At 41.8% G+C, this 22,070-nt stretch overlaps 1 protein-coding gene across 8 annotated transcripts; it reads right to left on the minus strand.

The window, feature by feature from the left end:
• Positions 1-842: 842 nt before the first annotated feature.
• nek1 (NIMA-related kinase 1) lies at positions 843-22,048 on the minus strand. Of its 8 annotated transcripts, XM_085773333.1 has the most exons (36): positions 21,886-22,007; positions 21,313-21,461; positions 21,109-21,205; positions 20,877-20,974; positions 20,663-20,746; positions 20,486-20,553; positions 20,297-20,383; positions 19,746-19,800; positions 18,508-18,708; positions 18,341-18,413; positions 17,278-17,429; positions 17,023-17,082; positions 16,637-16,696; positions 16,510-16,557; positions 16,295-16,375; positions 15,436-15,596; positions 15,233-15,355; positions 15,033-15,135; positions 13,867-13,953; positions 13,185-13,268; positions 13,005-13,082; positions 10,236-10,331; positions 9,940-10,143; positions 9,797-9,850; positions 8,992-9,232; positions 8,784-8,921; positions 8,502-8,678; positions 7,325-7,501; positions 7,118-7,223; positions 6,924-7,000; positions 6,618-6,835; positions 5,941-6,095; positions 5,211-5,602; positions 3,749-3,882; positions 3,493-3,625; positions 843-1,723 (listed from the first exon to the last, which is right to left on the minus strand). In XM_085773333.1, exons 2-36 carry the CDS (start codon positions 21,427-21,429, stop codon positions 1,710-1,712), a joined length of 4,233 nt encoding a protein of 1,410 aa, XP_085629459.1. In that variant the 5' UTR covers positions 21,430-21,461; positions 21,886-22,007; the 3' UTR covers positions 843-1,709. The 8 variants fall into 8 exon arrangements, with proteins under 8 accessions (XP_085629459.1, XP_085629461.1, XP_085629460.1 ...); XM_085773335.1 differs by lacking the exon at positions 13,867-13,953 and having other exon boundaries at positions 21,886-22,048; XM_085773334.1 differs by lacking the exon at positions 17,023-17,082.
• Positions 22,049-22,070: the final 22 nt, after the last annotated feature.

Genomic DNA, 22,070 nt, shown 5'->3' on the forward strand with positions numbered 1-22,070 from the left:
GGACGACAAAATGCATTCGCATTCATCTAAATAATGGCAGTTTTATGCCAGGCCTAGTGTCTGAGATGAGTTGATGTCATTCATAACCACAGCCCCAGGATCCAAATTAGTTGTTGGGAGCACAACAACTCAGAGAGATACTAAGCCTTTAACTGTTGGCTACTATAGCACCGCTCGTCATTATAAACTTCAGAGTTGCTATTTTAAAGTTGGAATATTTCAATTGCTTTCTAATCAAAGGGCTCACAAGCTTAAATCCGATGTATGAGTGTCTCACTCAAAACCAAATGTGAAAAAATAAAAACAAAATGTGTATGATTAAATTCAATCTGATTTGCCTTCAATTGCCCATTAGCAGTTCTGGGCTCCAATCAGAGCCCTTTAAAGCAGTATGGGATTAATGTCATGAAAGGCTACAAAACAAATCCCAATTATCACAGTGGTTTGTTTATGCTTATTGGATGGATACTAAAGCCAATTACTTGTGTATATGTGCCAACACAGAGAAAACACATCCACTTCTGTCACACTAAATCAGACGTGGTGCGGTGCCTGAACACTGCAGGCTCATGTTATATTATTCCACAGGGCTTGCATCTACAAATAAATCTTGCTTGTTGACAGAAGGGTGAGTGGTCTGTTGAAAGGCTGTGGATGAAAATAGTCTTGTGTTCTTACAGTTGGACAACCTGTGAAAAGCAGTGTGAGTCCCTTTATAATCATATTTTCAGTGGAAGAATTTCAATGAACATCTTTGTAAACACAGACATGTTCATGCTTAAGCCACATCTCTTACTGTCCATGACACTGAGGTGGAAAGAAAAGGAAAATGTCAGTCTTCGTGTGAATAAAAAAACTTTTTATTACTTCATATAAAGATTTACAATACTTTACTTATAGTTCTATATTAATTATTGTTAATATCTGTACCATTGCTTCTATCAGTACAGCTCTGTACTGAACATACTGATCGTCTCACCACATCACATCCAGCACGTCAATGCCACACTCTTGCTACAGTGCCTTGGCCACATACAACAGTCTCACAATAATCTTTGAATTAATTTGGGTTAACTAAACCAGTAAGAAACGTGGAAAATGTATTAGATAATATCTAACTTCTTGTTTGGTGAAAAGAGTTTTAAGAAAAGGAGGTTCCTCTGGTTCTAAACATATGACGGTACATTTGTTCTGAGGGTGACCTGGTTTGTGTTGTGAAACTGTGAGGATGTGACAGTTAGAAAGAGAGAGAGAGAGCACCTGAGAGGACCAGATCTTCGCCCACCAAAATAAAACATCACTGCAGAGTCGAACTGAACCAAAAACAACAGAGTGGAACAAGATAGTTCATACAGTTAAATCAGTGCGACGATACGTGTGTGCCATTCACTTACAGATATTTACCTTCGAGAACATTTGACAGAAACTTTAAAGTTAACTTTGGTAAGTTAATAAGAACATGTGTTTGATAATGCACTTCTTGAACGGACACCGGTTAGAAAATAGTGCCAGGTGCTGATAGTCAAAAGTATGTCGTACAGCCTTGTAGTGCACTAAGTTATTCATCATGCAAGTGTGCCTGAAACACTGTTAGATGCATGGCTGCAACACCTCATGCATAGATCCTTCTGCCAGGGATGTGCGTCATGGGAAGACATCAGATAGCTAGCAGATTGTCGTAGCTGCCAGCAGCTCCATTGCAGAAACCATTATTCATCATTATCTAGGAAGGGGTGGAGAGGAGGGAGACGGTCAGTTCATGTTGAGACAATTCATTATACAGGCAGTGGTCATAGGTTTGAATAAGGTCGACTAAAGGTTTGGCAAGTCAGTGATGCAGCCAGACATTTAATGGGTGCAACAAGCATCAGTTCCACCTGAAACCTGGGGTTGTGTCCTCTGAAACATAGCTGCTACTCTAACCCAACCACTAGAAAAAGATACTCAGGGATGCAAACGGGTCAGGACCAAAAAAGAGAGGAATTGTCTGGCGTGTGGGGGGGGGCTCACCATTAACAAATAATTACATTACAATATCATGGAAAAGTCAATTTCCAGTAGTTCAACCCCAACCAAGTATTGGGTGCATATAGATGGACATAGTTTTCAGAAGGCCAACATTCTATATTAAAAATGCTTTAAAAAAAAAATCCTTTGCAATGTTTAAATTTTGGAGATACTGAATTTTATGTCTTCACTGAATGTTAGTCATAATTATTACTATTAAAATAAACGGAATAAATAAAGACATGGGATGTTTCATTCAGTGTGTAATGGACATATAGGCCTATATAATGTGTTAGTTTCACTTTAATTGAACACATTCTACATCGCGGAGGCGAAGTCTCTCCTTCACCTCTGAAACGGGGCAGAGCTCCGTGGGAACACCTGCCTGACACAGCAACGTAGGGAACCGTGCATGTCCGCGGCGCACAGCTCCACAATACACTCGCCATACACAGACATGCACGGGGGGGGGGGGGGGGTAGGGACACCGTCGCCGTCGCACCGACTGCACGCGGATACCCGCCGCTTTAATGAGCGCGCATGTCGCGCGTCTACATTGGAGGTCGGCTGTTATCAATATAATCAGAGACAACCATGAATGAGTTCGCCTCAGTTTGACGTGATTGTCACTGTCAGACTGTTAGAAAAACATTTTACTGACCCCAGCTGAGACGCTGACACCCCCCCCCCCCCCCAAAACAAAAACTCTTCGGATCTGAACGATTCACACAAGTCACCTAATTGGTCATGAAAAAAGCGAGTTTCGCTTTTCGGCGCGCTGTTTGCATCCCTGGATACTACAGCACATGGGTTTGTTCTCTGATTGCTGCCATTTCAAAATACACCCAGCCTCCCTGCCGCATGGATGGAGCCATATATATTCACAGATCTTGAGATAGATCCTCAAGGGGGATATTTGACATTTGTATCTGCTTTCCACTTCTTCCACCGAAGAGAGTAAAAATAGAAAACAAGAGAGCTGTCAAATAAGAGACTTTCGGTGAGAAAACGTGTCTGAAGATGCTCCCGTCTGAAGAGAAACTTGTCAAACCCAAAAACTTTACGTTTTGGCACAGAGCAAAGACGAAGCAGACAAGTGTCAAGTGTGTGTTTCAGATCTATTTAGTTTCATCATGACATGGTGAAGCAGCAGCAACGTGAGAAAGGAGGACAACATTTTAGAGACAGTGCTCTGACACAGCTGCGTGCTGCAGGAAAACCACTGAGGACAATTCAACGCAGCTGTTGACAACTGCTGACCAGAACAATAAAAGGAAATGAATGTCTGTTTTAGTGGTTTAAGCAAGTGACCTAGCAACTCAGAAGACTATTATGGAAAAAAGGGAATGAACAGAATTAGTAAATAGTTTGTTATGGTGCAGTTCAAATGAAATGAGAAAATGGAAAAAATCAGCACAATGAGAACAAAGACACAATGGTAAATAATAGAAAAGATCAAATCATAGACAATCAGCTGCTGCTAACCTTCTTGGTATGCGCCATCTGCCATCACAAGATGAAGGATGTTGGGATACAGGTGCTGGTGCTCAGTGCCCAAAATATTCAAAACCAGACTGGAGCCCAGGTCAATGTTCTCATCCTCATCCTCATGTATGGCCTGGAGCACCAAAACAACAAGACATCATCAACAACATCTGTTCAGTCTTAAACTGTAAAACTAAACCATGGGTTTTGTACAGTTGATCTCAAGACTTGCGGTGAAATCATAAATATCTTATACCTTAATCTTATTGTAGGCCTCGATGAACTTCTCAAAGCCCATCTGCTGCTCCAGGTTGAAGCGAAGCTCTTCCAGCCGACTGAAGATGCTGTCATGATGCTCAGCCTCTCCACCCTGGTCCTCTCCACTGCCATCTGTACGCAGTGGGATTAGAGCTCATGTTACTGTTGCACTGCAGGCTGATGCTTAGTTGGCAAAATATTCTCTTCTTGCAAAGTCATTTATGAAACCCATAAACCTGGCATCACCAAATGGCAGACCGAGTGACGGTTTGATCCGGACCCGAGACCAATCTCTAATAAATTAACGAGAATAGAAAATGTTCTTGGAGCATTTTTTTCCAACGGGACAGCGGGCTCAGCTATACTGTACAGTATGTTAATTGTCAATACGAAGGCTTCACTTTATTTAGCCCAATGGATGGTTTGTTTACCCTGCGCGGCCAGTGCGTCCGAGAGAGAAAGAGAAAGGAGATGGAGATGACAGCATGGCTTGCTCCAAAATAAGAAAAGTTGATGCTGATAACCAAACTTTTGAAGATGAATAGCACCGACTCCAACCCAAGATTCAAACTACTGGCAGGGCAGTCACGTGCCCGTTTCTCTCAGTAAGGGTGCTTTAAGGGTTTTTCCCTGGCTATCTAAGTCAAAGGCGAGCCAACGGGTGGATTGTGGCCGCTGCCTTGGTTAAAGCACGTGTGGGCGTGGGGGTCGTTGTAGCGTCTATTGCCCGCACAAACCCATTCATGCGCGCTCACAACCGAAAGCAACACCGTAGCAGTGTGTATTCGGTGCGACGTGCTCAGACCCCGGTTCTCCATCGGTCTGTATCTCTCCTACTGTTTCCCACAGTGCTCTGCCCCATTTGAAAGGAGAAGGAAGCCTGTATGTCGCCTCCGAGATGTAGAATGTGTTATAGAAGAGATGCACACATTTCAGGACTACTGACTTGTATCACCAGAACAGACATGTCCTGTGATTTTCAGCCTTCTTACATATTAATAGACGGGACAATAATACCTGACAGTGCAGCTATCAATATGCTTTTGCCACATTGGTCAACAAAAAAACAGGGAAAACCCCTTATTTATTTTATTCTGCGGTTTCTGTCTTGTTCTCTTTAACCTAAAATGCAGGCCTTAAATTCATTTGCCTGTGGGCTACTTATATTCATGGTAAAATAGCTATCTGTTTACTATACAAGTGCCATACAAGTGCACTATGTTAAATGTTTCCTGCGTTGAAAATTGACAATAAATATGAAATGTACTTAATTTGGACTTTATAAGGTTCAGACCTTTTAATTGGATGAAAGTTTAGTAACTGGACCTCAAGGAATTTTAATTGAATAACCCTGCCATAAACCATCTGACATTCAATATTAATTTTTACAAGTAGTTTGCATGTTTTCTGCAAAAAAAGCCCCAGAAATGTTAAGTCTTGTGTCTTCGCAGCACTCCTACCTGAATGCCATTCCTCATTGATCTGGCTGTTGTTACTGTGGTTCTCTCCCACGCCATTGCTTAGCAACTCCCCGGCCTCCTCATCACCAGGGCTCCCATTGGAGCATTCCTCGTCCTCGTCCTCATCGTCCTCCCCTTCTTCCTCCTCATCCTCCTCTTCGTCATCCTCCTCGTCTTCGTCGTCCTCGTCGTCATCCACAGCCATCTGATTGTTGTCCTGGTCGATCTCCGCTGCCATCCTGTTAAAGAACTCTTGGTCTTCGCTCTCTGGGGGGTTACCGTTAAAGTCTCCTGCTCCAACCTCTGCAGAGCTCCTCATTAAGTCGCCCTCTTCTTGCAGGAGTCTCTCCATGGAGGCCCTGATATCCCGCAGGTCTTCATCCTCGTATGCACTACAGAACAGAGCACATTCTTACCACATACAGATATCACAGAATTCTTTTACCTGCTTGTCTTGCGAGAAATTCTTTGCAAAATCTTGTTCCTTTTATAATGCTGTCTTTCAACTCTGAAAATGATAGAATGAGAATAAGGCAAAATATAATCACTATTAAAATACTTGCTTTAAGACTGTATCAGTATATCTAAAAGTGATTATTTTCAATGCATTCATCCACAAATTACCCACGCTGTGCAACACAGAGCCTACAGCCTGTACTGTGTATTTTTGTATGGGTTGTGGGGCCTGAGACCATCTCTGCCCTTTAGATTTATTTTGTGTCTGTCTTACTCTTCAGCTTCTGACTGGTCGTCGTCTTTAGCTGCCTCATCCAGGTCCTCAATTTCCAGGTTGTTGTCAGGGGCAACATTTGCACTAGCCACTGCAGACTCCTGCTGTGCATTGAAGAGACGGCTGAGGTCTGGCAGCGAGCATGTCCGCAGCATCTGACAGCACAGAACGCAAACACAAGGATATATTTAAATTGGCTTACAAGGGAACGACACATGATGGGAAATGGTGAAGGGTGATGGGATCCGGTCTTGTAATGCAGTGTAAATGCAGAAAGGCACACTGATAAAACCTGACACATTCATATTCATGTAGCTTTTGGTGTGGATATGAAAAACGTCGAGTTCGGTTCTGCAAATCTCAGCGTCCCTGATGAAGGTTATGAAAGATATAGGTTGATGGATGCTCTTCCTGTCCTATCAGACCCACTGCAGGTTGAGACTCTGTGATTAATGGTTTTGGCTCCATTCCAGACCCCCTCATTAATAAAGAAGACTGAAACCCTACCTAAAAATACCTCACAAGCCTCGACATCACACCAGGAACAGGAGCAAGTTTTAACTTCATCAGAACCCACACTGTCGCACGATGCCTTCATAATTCACATAATTCCTCTCATCGTTAATGAGGTAATTACAAGGCAAAAGTCAAAATGTGAACGTTCACCCAGTGATCACCTTGGGGTTGTTGGCGTCAAACATGCCCGTGGAGAGGCCGATGAGGAGGGCGTTATGGTGTCTGGAGCGCAGAGGGGAGACGGAGCGCGAGCGAGAGGCCAGAGAGGAGGATGATTCATCCATAGAGGACTGAGCCGAGAGGATTGCAAGGGCAGCGGTGCGGCGGTGGGCCGGGGAACACAACTTCATAAACAGAGGCTCTTCGCACTGTGCTAAACCTGGGAGGGAGAGAAGTGGCAGATTTAATTAAGATAATAATCCCACTGAAAAATAGAGTGGCTTTGACTCACTAAACATTCATCTCACCGGAAGAGTCTGTCGGTTTCTCTGCACTCCTCTCACCCTCTTTGGTGGCTGTTGGTCTTTTAACGCCCTCTGGAGGCCTGTAAGTGAAAGACACTTTTATCTCCACAGACTTGTTTGATACTTTTAAATGTATTTAAGAAATTGTGAAATGGCACAGTTTGTGGTTAATATGAATAATAAAGATGAGTAGTCACAATGGTTGTCGGGCTTCTTGCTCCCATGCTTGTTGAACGGCAGCTGGGGGATGTGAGGGCGGTTTAGGTGCATCATCCAAAACCAGTGACTCCACGTCTGCTGGATCTGAAAGGATTCAGGCCAGATAGGTATTGTATGACACTGAGAATATACCTTGGAATGAGGAATAAATATCTGATAAATATCAGATTGGGTGACAGACTAACCCTGATTCTCAGTAAGGCTGGGTGGCAGTGTGTGTCGATCTGCTGCCATGGCCACAGACATTTCCTGATGTGAGGCCACTGCAGCACTCTCCTTCTGACCTTCAGTGCTTGGCTTAGAGGTCAACACCTCCTCAGGTGTCCTCACAATCTCAGGTGCCACCGTCTGGTTAGGTTTATCTGTGGAGAGCAAAGCATCTGTAAGCCGCTACACTTCTAGTGCATTCAATGAACCAGCACACAAAGAGTAAGAGATCCTCTTCTCCTCCTTTGTGTTGACAATGTGATAATACTGCCTTAACATTACATGACTCTAGAAGAGCTTAACTCTTTTCAGGCAACATCCTGCTGCACACACATCCTGTGTACGCACACACAGTCCTTCATGCACGCATTCTTCGCACAGTTCAAATACTTGACCATTTGCAGATTAAGAGCAGGTTTTTAAGAGATAGAGTTAAACCACCATTATTTTTTAGTGCAAATTTTCAGCTGAATGAAGTGGAGAACTGCTCCTCTACGTTGCCCAGTTCAGATGCTAGGGCTGAAAAATAAGGCCCAATAAGTGAATTTTAAAATTATTTGGGATATTATTGATATTGATCTCAAAAACTGAGTGGAGTCTGTTTTTAGGCCTTTAATGTGGTAGGGACTGTGAGACAGTAAATTGTTACTAACTTCTAATGTGTTGTGTCAATGTTTATTTTAGCCAAACATAATTGAATGTGTACTATGAAGTCCCCAACATTTGCCCCTCCTTTATATAGCTGCTGTCATGCACAGGGCGAACAGATGTGAAAACACCTGGCTTCTTTTAATCAAATCTTGACGCCCAATTTATCCACTGGCTGCTTGCTAACTTGACTTGGATATCAACATTTTACTTTTTTGTGTGTATCATCTGTGTTATGCTGTCATCTCCACTGACAATGTGTTCTCCTTTCTCTCTAGAGCTACAGCATTTCACAAGTTTGAAAATACATTGGGTGTCCCTCCTTGCTGCTTAGTTAAGATGGCAACCTCTGACTTCTGAGTGCACCACGTAGGTACTTATGTTTATTGCACAATGCCATGCTTGTGTGAAGGCACTCGTGCACACAAAATAGCAAGTGTGAGTATGGAAGTATGTGAAATGAGACACAGTCTAAGATGGTAAGAAAAGGAAGGAATGAAGACCAACCAGGGCTGGGAGACTCTTTCTCACTGATGCTGACATCCTCCAGCTGCTGGGTGAGGGGCTGAAGCTCCGCCTCCTGGAGGACTCTCAGCACTTGAGAGACTGGACTTGCTCCCCACACCTTCCGAGGGTTTTCCTCCTGTAGCGCGCACATCTGTATAACTTCCCCTGCTGTTTGCTCTGAAACATGAAACATAGACAGAAAAGGGGGATCACAGTTTTTTATGTAGCCATTCTTTTAATTTTTAAAAGATGTGCATGTGACTCTGGGAGAGTACAACTCACCGATGGTCAAGTTGCCCGTCTCCTCTAGAGTTTGTTGGGCTACAGAGAGGACAAGTGGAACTCTTCCTGTCTCCACCACTTCCCACTTCTTCCTGTCTCCTCCAGACGATGGCCTGTCGTCCGGAGTCACCGATGTGGCTGGTGGAGAAGATGGACAGTTGAAAAAACTGAGCACAAAACCTAGATGCACTGCAAAGGTTCAACTCACTACTTGTCGTGGCGCAGGTTTCCCCCAGAGTTTGCTGAGCAACAGGAAGCACAGGCAGCTCTGCTGCATCCCACTTCTTTCTGTCTCCATTGGAGGGGGGACGGTTCTCTGTGTCCGCCTGGTTCTGAGGGGGAACAGAACTTGGCTCTGCAGGCGGTGGAGGTGACTCCTCAGTCTCCTCCACTGTACTCTGGGCTTTTAGGTTCTGGTTAAGTCTGCGCAGGATCTGCTTTTTCTCATTCTGTTATATGAAAAGCATTAAGTGTCATAATCTTTCTAATCATGCAATCAGGAAAGATTAATTTCAGCTCACAGTTATCTTAACAAGCATCAAAATCAAAAGTAGAAATCAAGGAGTCAAATGTAGAAATACACTTGAAAAAACATTACAGACTTTTTCTTACATTAAAAAGGTAGAGAAAGCACTGAATTCACAGTTCAGTTACGGAGCCCTGGACTTTGATGCAGCTGCAGCTGCAGCTGCAGCCGGCCAAATGAGCTGTTTCTGAATAATTTCTACCCATGTGTCGTGTGAAGCCTAAAAACAAGAGAGCAGTGTGTTTTGCTGCTGTTGCTGCTTTGAGAGAGTGATTCAAATGGTGCATGTGTTCATGGCAAAGCCAGTTGAAACACTTGATTAAAGCGTTTCATTTTGACGTCAAACTGAGATGTTTATCTCTGGTTGTTCTGTCTCACTGGACTTGTGTGTGTGGCGTTTTAACACAATGAGCCAAATTGTGCAATGAGTGTGTAAACAAATACAAAAAAACTATTGTAAGTGATTACCAACGGCTCCAACACTCACCTGGATGACCGTGGCAGTCTCTGGCTCAGGTATCTTTTCTTTTAGTGGAGTCATCTGTCAAACCAAACACAACATTTATAAAGCAAAGCAATAACAACAAATATGGATGTAGGACATGAGAGGCTTGGTGAACATATACTGACCGCTCCAACGTTCTTCAGGGCGGCAGTCATGGATATAGCTGGGCTGGGGGGTTTGGATGCAGGCAGGGCTGAAGCTTTGGCAGCTGGTTCTGGGTGAGTGGGAGTGGGTTGTGGAAGTGGACTGTCAGAGGTAGTGGATACTGCTACTGCCACCGACGCTACATTTCCTGCTGCCATGCCAACCTTCAACCCCCGAGCTGCAAGCTTCAACAATACACAACACCCATGATTAGATTATACTTGCGTACTAATGCACCAATCAAAAGAATGTGAAACAAAAGGATGATAGAGCTTACATGGTCCTCCCAGGCTCTCTTCTCCCTGTCATACGCCTCTCTCCTCTTCTTCTCTTGTTGCTCTTTCAATACAGCAGCACGGGCCTTAGCCTGGGCCTGGCAGTGACATGTAAATGAAGAATAAAAAGGCATTGATAAATGCATTCTGGTGTTCAAAGTAAGATTGTTTCTTGTTTCCATCTTCTTTCCTCCAGTTGAAAATGTAATCTAGCTGCTATTTCCCCACTAAGATTACAATCTGTTTTTCCTCCGACAATAGTACAACAATAACAGCCTGGTATTATTTTCTCCACACTGTTTGTGAGGGAGTTGCAACACTGATTTCAAAACTATACTGTTCACCTACACAGCACAGGCTGGTTGAATGTCTGGCAACAGCTCTGACCTTTAATTCAGTCTAAGGACACTTTCTTGATTTTCACATTATTGCAGAATGTTTACATCACAATTTTCAGAGCAACAATGCTCAGTTTTTGAAACCAAAATCTTGTGTGAAAACAAACCTTTACTGATGTGGATGAATTATAATGGGTTTTCCAAAGTCAAGATTTATAAATGTCCAATATATGAGCAAAATACTAGATAAAAGTGTCAAATAAATGCCTGAAAGTAGACATCAGTGAGATGAAGTGTTGTCGTTCACCAGGTTACTTTCAAGCCTTTCTAGCTCCGGGTTTGAGTCGTGTAAATTCTCACCAGAATATGAAAAAATCCAAAAGGGAAATGCAACAGATTGTAGTCTAATCTAATATGTAATCACTAATCTAATCACAAAGATATTAATAGAAACATTTGTTGACCTCAGAGGGTTAGAACAAACCAAAAAACAAGAAACAATGGCGTCAGACAAGGGGGAAGTTTCTCATTTCTGTACATGCTCTGCTTTATCTTTGTACTGATGATCTGTCCAAACAAATCACATGATCCTGTGGTCCTAGGCCCAAGTCGTCATCTGATGTCTAAAATTTCCGGACTTTAAACTGTACGATTATAATCATAAAAGTCTGTGACAGTATTTTATTGAAGAGCCAGTGATGGATGAGGAAGATATTTATAGGCAATGCTGCACAGTGTTTTCATGGGCAAACATTCTCTTATGGAGTTAAGTGCTTGAACAGATGGAGGGCAGATGTCCATTTACAGAGCATGTTGTACACAGCTCTCTACTGCACACTTGTGGTCAAACTACAGCATAGCGCGCTTACGCAGAATTCAGACAGGTTATAATGCAGAGAGGATTTTACTTAGGAGGCCCAGAGAGTACAGTGAACCTGAGAGCTCAAAACCTGGCTGGGACACAATGTTCAATGTTTTTAACATCTAAAGTCACAAAGCATTGAACAACAAGTGCATTCCACACTTTTGGGTTGTAAGTATTCGCAGTGCTCATGTTGCCAAATTGATGAAGATGGTTTGCAGTGTGTTGAGCACAAGACCACTGTAAGATAGTCTAGCAGTATGTCTTTTTATGTATGCATTTACATGTCTCAATAAATTAGAATATCATGGAAAAGTGTATTTATGTCAGTAATTCAATTCAAAAATGAAACTGATACATAATATAGATCGATTACACACATTTATTTCTTTAGTTATTTCATTTCTTTTACCATAAAACTCGGTGTGTAAGTCGCACTTTTTTCCATCTAAAAAGTTGGGTGCGGTTTATACACCGGTGCGACCTATAGACCAAGGTACACTGCAGTTTCAGTGATCAGATTCCAATCAGATAGAGCTTGACCACATGAAAGTACAGTGATCCAATCAGCCAAAACCACCTCCGGAGGTGGTCATCGACGCGTTGTGACCACATTGTACACAAATGTAAACATTTTTAAAAGTTTTTTTTATTTTTTTTAATTAAATAACGAGACTCTTTGGGTCCGCCACAGTCTCTCACAGAAAATAATCTTATTGTTATGTTTTTAAGAGCGTTTCACTATCTCTCATCTCTGTCAGTCAGTCTCTCTCTAACGTGTGGGCACACACACACACACGCTATATTGCCCTAAATGTACAGTATTCAAATTACCCCGCAATATATTTTTTCTTTTTTTAAATTTAAAATAACAAGAAAGAGCTACAATGTAGCACAGAAACTTCATGCTGTAGACTTGTGGAATAACTTGTATAACGTTTTTTTTTTTAATTAAAAATGGGAATAGAAAATCTTGTTTTCCCAGTTTCAGACCCTCAAAAATAGACTGCGACTTATATTCCAGTGCGACTTATATTCTGAATTTACGGTAATTGTAATGATTATGGCTTACATTTGATAAAGACCTAAAATTCAGTATCAACAAATCTGAAAATTCCAACACCAATTTAAAAAAACATTTTTAATATGGAAATGTTGGCCTTCTGAAAAGTATGTCCATCTATTATGCACTCAATACTTGGTTGGGGTTATTTGACTTGAACTACTGGAAATGGACTTCTCCATGACATTCTAATTTATTGAGATGCACCTGTATATGCCAGTGTAATGACTTGCTGCTGTGGAGACATAGATAGTCCTGCCTCTTTGTGGGACACTGATTTATATTTGTGCCCAATTTATTCAATGTAATGTCTTTTATCTGGATCATGAGGCTGTAATAAAGTTTGACTGAAGTCACAGCCTGAGGTGTCTTTATGGGGGACATAAATATGCCAGATAAATAAATAAATGTCTAATTTATTTGGCACTTATTTGTGTAATGCATATTAGAAAAGAGCCATATAAAGAAGGTGTAAACTGTAAATGCTTTTTGTTGCTTGCAGACTTACTTTCAAAGCCTCTATCTTCTTTCTCCTGAGCTCTGCCTCATCAGTGGACTCCTGACTGTCTGATCCGTCGCTGTCATACTGAGACAAACACCAAACAGCCACATCACAGAAAAAGGTCAAGAAAATGAGATTCTGAGAGTACCTTTTAATCAAAGTGATTTTCAGAGTGCAAGGTTCTACCTTCTCCCCCCTGAGTCGCGCTTTGATCTGCTGACGCTCATTGAAGTTCAGTAAGCGGATCTGCCTCAGTTTCTTCAAGTACTCCTAGGAAGAAAAAAAAAAACATCCTGTTACACACTGTGTGACACAGACAGACCTACACAGAAACACACAGAATGTATGATGCAGTATTGCCGTCTGCAGTGACATTCAAGCAAAAAAAAGGCATACATAGGTAGCTCTTATAAAAAGCAAAGCTTCCTTAAAAAAATAACATTAGCATCTGCACATTAAAACATTATACATCCAGCCAGAGTAAAATAATACATTTTGCAGTCATCAGCACAGTAATATTCACATTCATGTATTCCATTCAAAGCAAAAGAAAACCGCACACTGCAAAACCAAAGTGGTGAGGTTATTTGAAATGGGACAAACAATACAATAAATACACAAAACCAATGGTATTTACTGTAGTAAATAGTAACAGTCATTACAGGGATACAAAAAGAATAGTGAAAACAGCTCACATTGTACAGTGGGACACCAAACAATATGCAAGGAGTAGGCATGGGTTTGAGCTGCTGGGTTGAATTATGGAAGTGTCAAAGGGACTTTAGTGCAGACATATGAGACGTGCCAAGTCAGACGTGCCATGGGTGAGGTGGAGTGTGAGACTGGGCATCCGAGCCTGGACTCCTACCTCCTCCTCTTTGTTGGCTCTGGGTCTCCTGCATTGAATCGAACTGGCCCGGCTTCCATAGATTGCAGACAGGTTTTGCCGGGTGCCCTGTTTACCGTTCAATTTAACCACACTTTAGAAGAACGCAGGCCTCATGTCTAACTGTTACAACAGACATGAGACTGGGCCAGGAGATATTTAAAGCTGCATTAATCAATACTTTGATATTAATACTGAATCAAATGACTGAATATTAAGTCATAGTGATGGAGGCTCATTGTTTAGGGATTGCAGCTGATAAATTTGCTGTTTGGCAAATTAATCAACATTTAAACACTATTTCAGCAGCAGCTATTTTCACAAAACCGGCTGAGGAACAGACTGTGTGAAACTTGAGTATTTCTCAGGTCACTAGACAAGTAAATATTGGACTTAAATTCATCAGGTTGCAAAATACACATCTTCATTGCAACAGCGCTAGATTGATGTTAAAGTGAGCAAATATGTGAAAAGACGTAGGCACATCACAACTATACAAAATGATACTGTGTCAGCCAAGTACATCAGTGAGGTTCTGTGGAGGTTTCTTAACCGGACATGTACTAGGAACACAACAAGGACAGTAGTGGTCGGCTGATGTTGGTTTTTCAAAGGCCATTATGTTAATGCCGATATTTAGACAGAAGGGCAACTGATGGACAATTTATGATGTTGCATCTGATAAATTACAATGTAATAATAATACATTAATAAGAGGCAAAGAACTAAAATCAAAATTGTTTAAATTAATCTAATATTTACATGAACAAGGAGAAATATTTGAAAATAAAACATGTTGATGGTCCTGCTCTCTGCATTCTACTTATAACTATGAATTCAAAAATTAGAAATTTCCTCAACATGCCAGATGTCAGTCTGACTATTACATTGTCAGAATAATTGATCTACAATGCACTGAACATTTTGATTCAGCGTTAACATTAGATTTTTTGTTTAATGGAGCTCTAACATTGCTCATATTTGAAAAAGATGGATCTGTGGAAGGTTTCAACCCCGTCCTTACCAAACCACACGGAGTATGTGAAGGGTCATAATAACAATGAGTGAAATTGTGTTATATTTCATTAACAGGGCTGAATATCCTGTATGGTCACCATTAAACTTGCAGTATGAGTCACTCTACGTACCAGCTGTCCCTCAGCGCGGACTTTGTTGAGCATGGCTTCTCTCTTACGCTGTAAAAACTCTTCAACTTGATCGGCCCTGTCAGCAGCCATGTGACCACGTTGCCTAAAAACAAAATACAAAACTGAATGTTATTACATCATATTTTATCATAATGTTCACATTTTCCTGAGATGTATAAGAGAGAGGCTGCCCAACTGACCTACTGATGCGAGCTTGTATAGAAACGAACTGCAGCCTCTGAAGCTCTCTCTTGATAGCATCATGGTTTAGGATATGGGCGGGGCCGTTGGGCAGCACTGGACCAGCAGCAGCCGGTAGGCGTCTTACATACAGAGGCAATGCCATTAAAGCACTTATTTAACACCCCTAAGTGGCCTGTCAAATAAAGTAATCTGAACTCACCGGATAGGACTGGCTGGTCCTGCAGAGGATCCCTCTCTACTCATGTCTTTGGGCTGTGGTTTAGCCATTTGGTCCAGAGCAGCGTGGTGGTGCTCATAGGGGCTCCTGCTTGGGACAGAGGGGCCAACTCCTCCAGCCCTTTTAGGAACTCCAACAAAACACTGAGATGACAGAACAAATGTTTGTTGTGAGCAAGAAAGAGATGCTTTAAATGTGTTGTTATTAAAAGGGATACTTCACCCAAAATCGATAATTCACCAAATTCACCCAACCCAATTGAACTTTTGGAGTTATCAAAACGCTTTTGTAGTTCCAGGGGGGGTCCGGATGGAAACGGATTTTCATATAATGGTGGTGGATAGAGTTCACTTTTGAATCGTCCAAAACACACACTATGAAACATCCAAATACCTCCATACTGCTCGTCTGTACTAAAGCTGCCACATGAAAAAGTTGTTCAGAAAAAATGTATTTGATCTCTGTTTTTAACCTTGTTGTAGTAGTAGCTCCCAGTGGCTACGCAAGATTTGTTGCGAGATGTTCTTCCGTCTTTACATCCATGGTTTACAACAATAGGCACAACTTTTTATGTTGCGGCTTCAGGATACTTGGGTCAGTACAGATGAGCAGTTGGAGGTATTTGGATGTTTCATAGTGTATGTTTTGGATGATTCAATAGTGAACTCTATTCGCTGCCATTATATGAAACCCAGATCCCCCCTTGAACTCAAAAAGTGTTTTGATAACTCCGAGAGTTCTCCAAACCCTTTGTTGGCATGACGGTGAGTAGAAAATTGGTGAATTATTGATTTTGGGTGAAGTATCCCTTTAAATACAAAAGTAAATGGGTATCAAGTACCTTCCTCTCTGGGCTGCTACCTCCACTGGAGCTCAAGACATGCTTCCAGCCTTGTTCCCTGGCTTGGTTAATGCGATTGATCTGTTAAATATCACAGGTTCAAAGATGTGATTTGGTTTAGTTTTACAGAGAGACAAACAGCACATGGATCGTTTCCACCCACTACAGTAAACATGAGTTAAAAACATAATTCTAGCCACATGTTTACCACTCACCTTCTCCTTCTCATATCTCTTCATTTGCTCTGCTTTCAACAGGAACGCCTGAGGACGACAAACAACTGAGATTGTGAAAACAAATAACAAACCAATTACAAACATGGGAACTCAACAATGTGCCTACCTGCTCTCTCTGCTTCCTTTCCTTCTCAATCAGCTCCATCCTTTTCTTTCTGATGCCTTCCTATAGAATGAGGAAAAAAATAATTCCATCAACAACGGGCATCTTAGGGAAACCCACTTTGAGGCAAGAGCCAGCAGGACTGCTCTGTCCAGGCAGGCGGGCAGGCGAGGAGGGAAAGGTTGGTTAAAAGACGAAATCAGGCGGAACGCACCAAACAGAGCTGGGAGCGGAGAACGGGTGAACGTAGGGATCAAGTGTAATGAGAAGGAGGAAAATGAAAAATGTTGGTACGAACACACACACCTTCACGTGTGTGTAAATGGGGAAAGAAAAAAGGGAGGGCAATCCGATAGTGTATGCAAGTAACGTGGGGCTCTCAGCTGTACCTCATGTTTTTTCCTCTCCTCCTCTTCCTCTCTTCTCTGGGGTGCTGCTGGGAGAGGGGCCTGAGCAACATATGACACTGGGGTTCAGAGGTTGCCAACACACTATGACGCAATAACAGACACTCACACAGATGGGAGAGGCTTCTGACATGCAAGACCAGGAGCAACACAACAAACATTTTTTTTCTTATACGTAGAACAAATAAAAAGAAAAAAGAAAAGAGAGCCAGCAGACATCAGCAACAGCATACTAACCGGTTTATGTTTCACGGCTGGTTTCTTCTCAGCAGGCTTTTTGGCTGCGTCTGACACCTTCTTCACAGTTAAAGGCACTCCGTATTTGCTGGCTGGTTTGGTAATCTTCTGGGCTGGAGCAAGGGGTGTGGAGCTAGGAGCAGGACGCTTGGCTGTTGAATAATAAATACATGAATAAATAAATAAAAAAACAGCAGCAAGTGACTATGCAGTCTTCCAATAATGAGTAGCATCAAGAGTGCGATAACCAAATCAACTGTTAAAATGACTGCATGCTGTCGAGCTGGTCTATTCACTGTCACCAAAACCAAACTACTTTTTAGGTCAGTGGTTAATTTTATCAACACCAAAGATGAAATACTTTTCAAACCTTGTTACATTAAGATAACAAAAAGAGGCAATTTATTTATTTATCTCCATCGATTTTGGACTTGATAATAAATAATAAAACCTGTAAATATAGATAGACTATGCTCCCTCTGTAGATCATCCTGGTAGAGGTAGGTAAAGGCGCTGAATCTGATCAGAAACCACATCATCCCTGGTTCAGGTCCCGCTAGGCATCTCTGCTGCATATCTCTCTATTCATCTATCATCTGTCCATCTTATACCCCACCCCACAACAGTTCTTACACAGTAATTATGTGATTTGGGGGGCGACAAGCTAGTCCTGCCCCCATAAAACTGCATGTAACATTGAGCTTTTTAATTTTGTTTGTTTATTTGACAAAAATCCCAAGAACACTTATATTGCAGGTGACAGACGTGTAGAGTGAGTGGAGGCCAGTAATCTTACACAGCTCTATACTTACTAAGCAATGATCATGTTGAATCAATCTTGATGATTTCAGCAAATACCTTTTATGAATGTACTTGACTCACATATTCTAATTTACTCTGAGACTAACTATCATTTCACAGTCCACTCTTCCATATATTTATTGGTATCAAAGAAAAATGCTTTAAGAATCATTTAATATATGCTAATGACATTAAAATTGTAATGGGGCGGTTTTCAAAGGCCTCTTCACATTCAGCAGCAGCAGCAGCAGTGTTTGCTTACCTGGTGGCCCCTGCAACACGCCCACTTTAGGCTGCTTGTGAAGAAAAGTATGGCGGAATTCCTGAGCAATGAGCTGGAATCAGCAGGAAACGTATATCAACAGTTGTTTATACATATTCAGTGTGGGTCAGGTAAACTCAGACTGTATGACAGACAACAAACTGTACCTGTGGTGTGAGGAACCTCTCTATCCTGCAGGACAGGAAAGATTTGTCCAGGATGCTGCTGACTGAGGGTCTTTCTCTGGGGTTACGTTTAAACAGCTGTGCCAAGAGGGAGCGGAGGTCTTGGGAGTAGTGAACGGACACGGGAGGGTAAGAGCCACGGATGATCTTCAGAACTAGATTCTTCATGTTTCCAGCCTCAAACTGAGAAGACCAGGGCAGAGAAACCGTACATTATCAATATGAAGATGCAATAACAGTAAGATTGAAAATAAAAACAAATACATTCTTCCTAATGAATACTGAAGGAAGATGGCCCATTCTTTTAAACTTAGCTTGCAGTTCATTTTTTGCTCAAGACAGTTCCTAATTGAGTAAAATGACCCAGAAGTGTCTGAGTGGCAGCGATGACAAGAGCTGCTCCAATTCTCTACATGATGAAGAAGCTTCAGTGTTTCCTATTTTGTCTATGCTTTAGCAAATGAAGGCCCTAATGCCATCCTATAATTCCCTGCTGTGCTGCTGCAACTAAAATGGCGCATCCTGTAGTTTCACCACAGCAGACTCATGTAAATGTAGAAATAACAGAGCACCTTCAACATATTCATGTAGAAATCCTTGCATGGTTAACGGAGCTGCAGATCCATATAGATTTCTTTGCTGTCACATCCAATTAGGAGCCATTCTGACGAGCATATACTGAATTTCTATTCAAAAGCTAAATATGCACATATATCTGAATAATTTACTCCACCCTCCTGCTCATGTTCTTATTTTGATCTAAACTGAAAACATTAATTTCTTGGGAGGTGCCATCATTCTGTTTTGCTGAGACCTCAATGCACAACAACAACAACAACAACAACTCCAAATTCAGAAAACATCTTCATCAATTTGACAACGTGTGCGCTGTAAATACTCACAACACTACTGAGGTATCCAGGGTACGCTAAAAAGAGATAAACCCAGCTGGGATGCACTTGTTGTTCAGTGCTTTGTGATGTCTGAAGTCAAAGGCATTGAACAACAAGTGCACATCTATACATCTGTCCCACCAGGGTTCATCTTTTTACGTCACTTTTTTCATTGTCTAGTTCTTTGACTTTTCCACCATGACCTTAGCTTGTCAACTCAACTATACATACATACGGAACATATCACAATCAGTATGTGAGGGGAAACTGCATACGATACATAAAACCTAAATTCATTAACAAACAGCCCACACACTGAATACTTACTGCATGCTTAAGAGTGCACATTTCATACAGGACACACCCTAAGGCCCAAATATCACTGCAGAGGGAGGGAAAGTAGGGAGAGTGAGAGGAGAGAGCACACACATGGATAGGCAGGGATAAGTTCTGGGGTAGGTTTACATTCATTCAATAATGTAACAACAGTCATTTGCAATGCTTCTCCTCTTCTTTATCATGAACAAAAAGGAAAATAAGGAATTCAACGCTGAGAAAACTGCAGAATAAACAGTGGAACATTTCTTGAGTCACTTCTTTGGTTGTCGCTAAAGTGGATTCAATTACATGCATGTATAAAATGGTTCAAATGGAAATCAATACAACTAGCATCCTGTTGTAGATACACACAAGCAGGTTCTCTCAGTAAAGAGGACACATGATACCTTTATATCTACCCAGAAGCCACTAGGTAATCCTGAATGTCTCGTAATTCAATGAGGGGGGGGGGGTTGTGCCCTTGATTACAATTAAATATTAACTTACATCACAAATGAGACACAACATAACATGGTTGTTCCACACCATTAACTTATTACCTTTTGTTGTTGTATGGTTTGTTTTCGCAGATCTCTGGTGATAGGTAATACGGTGTTCCTATGCATGTTCTTGCCAGCTCTACGGTGCTAAAATTGAGAAGAGAATGGAAAGCAAATTAGATTATGCTGTTACTACTCTGGCTTTGCAGAGGTCTGCAGATCTAGTCAGAGGACACTGACTGCACTCACCTATTCAGCACCCTTGCAATTCCAAAGTCCCCAAGTTGCACTGTCCCGTCTTTTGTTAAAAATATGTTCTGTGGAGTCATAATGAAAAACATACAATAAATTTAAATGAATGACTAATAGATACAGTAGCTCACAATTACATGTGTATTTACGACTATGTGTTACATGAAGCAATACCTGAGATTTGATGTCTCTGTGGAGGATTTTTCGATCATGTACATGCTTCAACGCCAAACAAATCTGCACAAACCAATCCAGGATCTTGATGAGGGAGAAGATGGTAAATATTAAAACCTCAAAGAGGAGCACAGAGAAATTAGCAACAGTTAACTAGCGAAAGACATTATCTACATGTTGAGGACATGATTTTTTTTTCAGACAAGTAGCATACCTGCTCTTCTGAGAACAGCACTCCTTTCTGAGAGTTGATCTTCTTGAAGAGGTCCCCTCCCTCACAGTAGTCCATCACAATATACAGACAACCACCCTCTGAAAAAGAAGTTTATAAGGCAATGTGTTGAATTCACATTGAATGCATCTGGATAAAACTGCAGTGCATTATTCCCGTGGTTCTTTCATTTATTGATCATTCAGATAAAAGACCCTTTAAGTCATGTGAATACCTTCAAACGACTCCTTATACTGGACAATGTTGGGATGACTCATTTTAGCAAGAACAGCCACTTCTTTTCGAGATTCCTGCCTCTCTTTACTTGACATCTGACAAAGTTAAGAGGGAAGAGTAAGAGAAGGAGAAAGGCTGGCAAAGGGGAGTCCACGGTACTTGTGAAGCTGGTGGAATATTACACATGGGGGGCTTAACTTACTCTAGATATGCCAATCTCCTTGATGACAACTTGGCGTCCATCCTCTTTTGATTTGACAAGGATGGCCTTTCCAAACGAACCCTCTCCAATTTTCTTCACCTTTTCGTACTTGTCCATGTTACTGGAATGACTGGCTCCTCATGCTGGGTCTGCAAAGAAATGATGATGCTGCAGCTCTATGTTCGGACGGATTAGGCTTTTTCATAAAGCTGCGGAATTCATGTCGGTGTTAAGACAACATGTATTTCATCCAAAATTGTGAACTTCAGTAACCATAAGTGTGTGTCATGCTGTAGTAATATAGCAATGCTAGCTCAGTCGAGCTGTGCTGTCCGACAGACAAAGATGTGTTGTCCCAGACGGGCTGTGATGCTGACAGACAACATGTTACAGCTGGTAGCAAGCTCGCTAACACCACCGTTACATAGCGGCTAGACGGAGGATGGAAGACAGCCTGAAATATAATAAAATGCACACCCCGCGAGTCCACGAAACACAGAGTAATATAATTTACGTGGCTCACTTGTTAGCGGTGTGTAAATACTATTACGTGGCTAGTACCTACTAGCTTACCATCAGTCTCTCTCGCCGCCGTCTCACAGGTTCTGGGTGCTGCTGCCCCTCGCGCTCTCTATCAAACGCTACAGCTCTCTGTTGCTGCATCCTTATTGGCTACTCGCATAGTTTTCGACCGCCGATTGGTTCATACGATTGTCATTCATCTTTCCCACGGTGACTGACGGACAAAGTCCCCGCCC

The sequence above is a fragment of the Trachurus japonicus genome, chromosome 4 (assembly GCF_045865225.1).
Source record: "Trachurus japonicus isolate A0001 chromosome 4, Traja_1.0".
NCBI classification, from domain to species: Eukaryota; Metazoa; Chordata; class Actinopteri; order Carangiformes; family Carangidae; genus Trachurus; species Trachurus japonicus.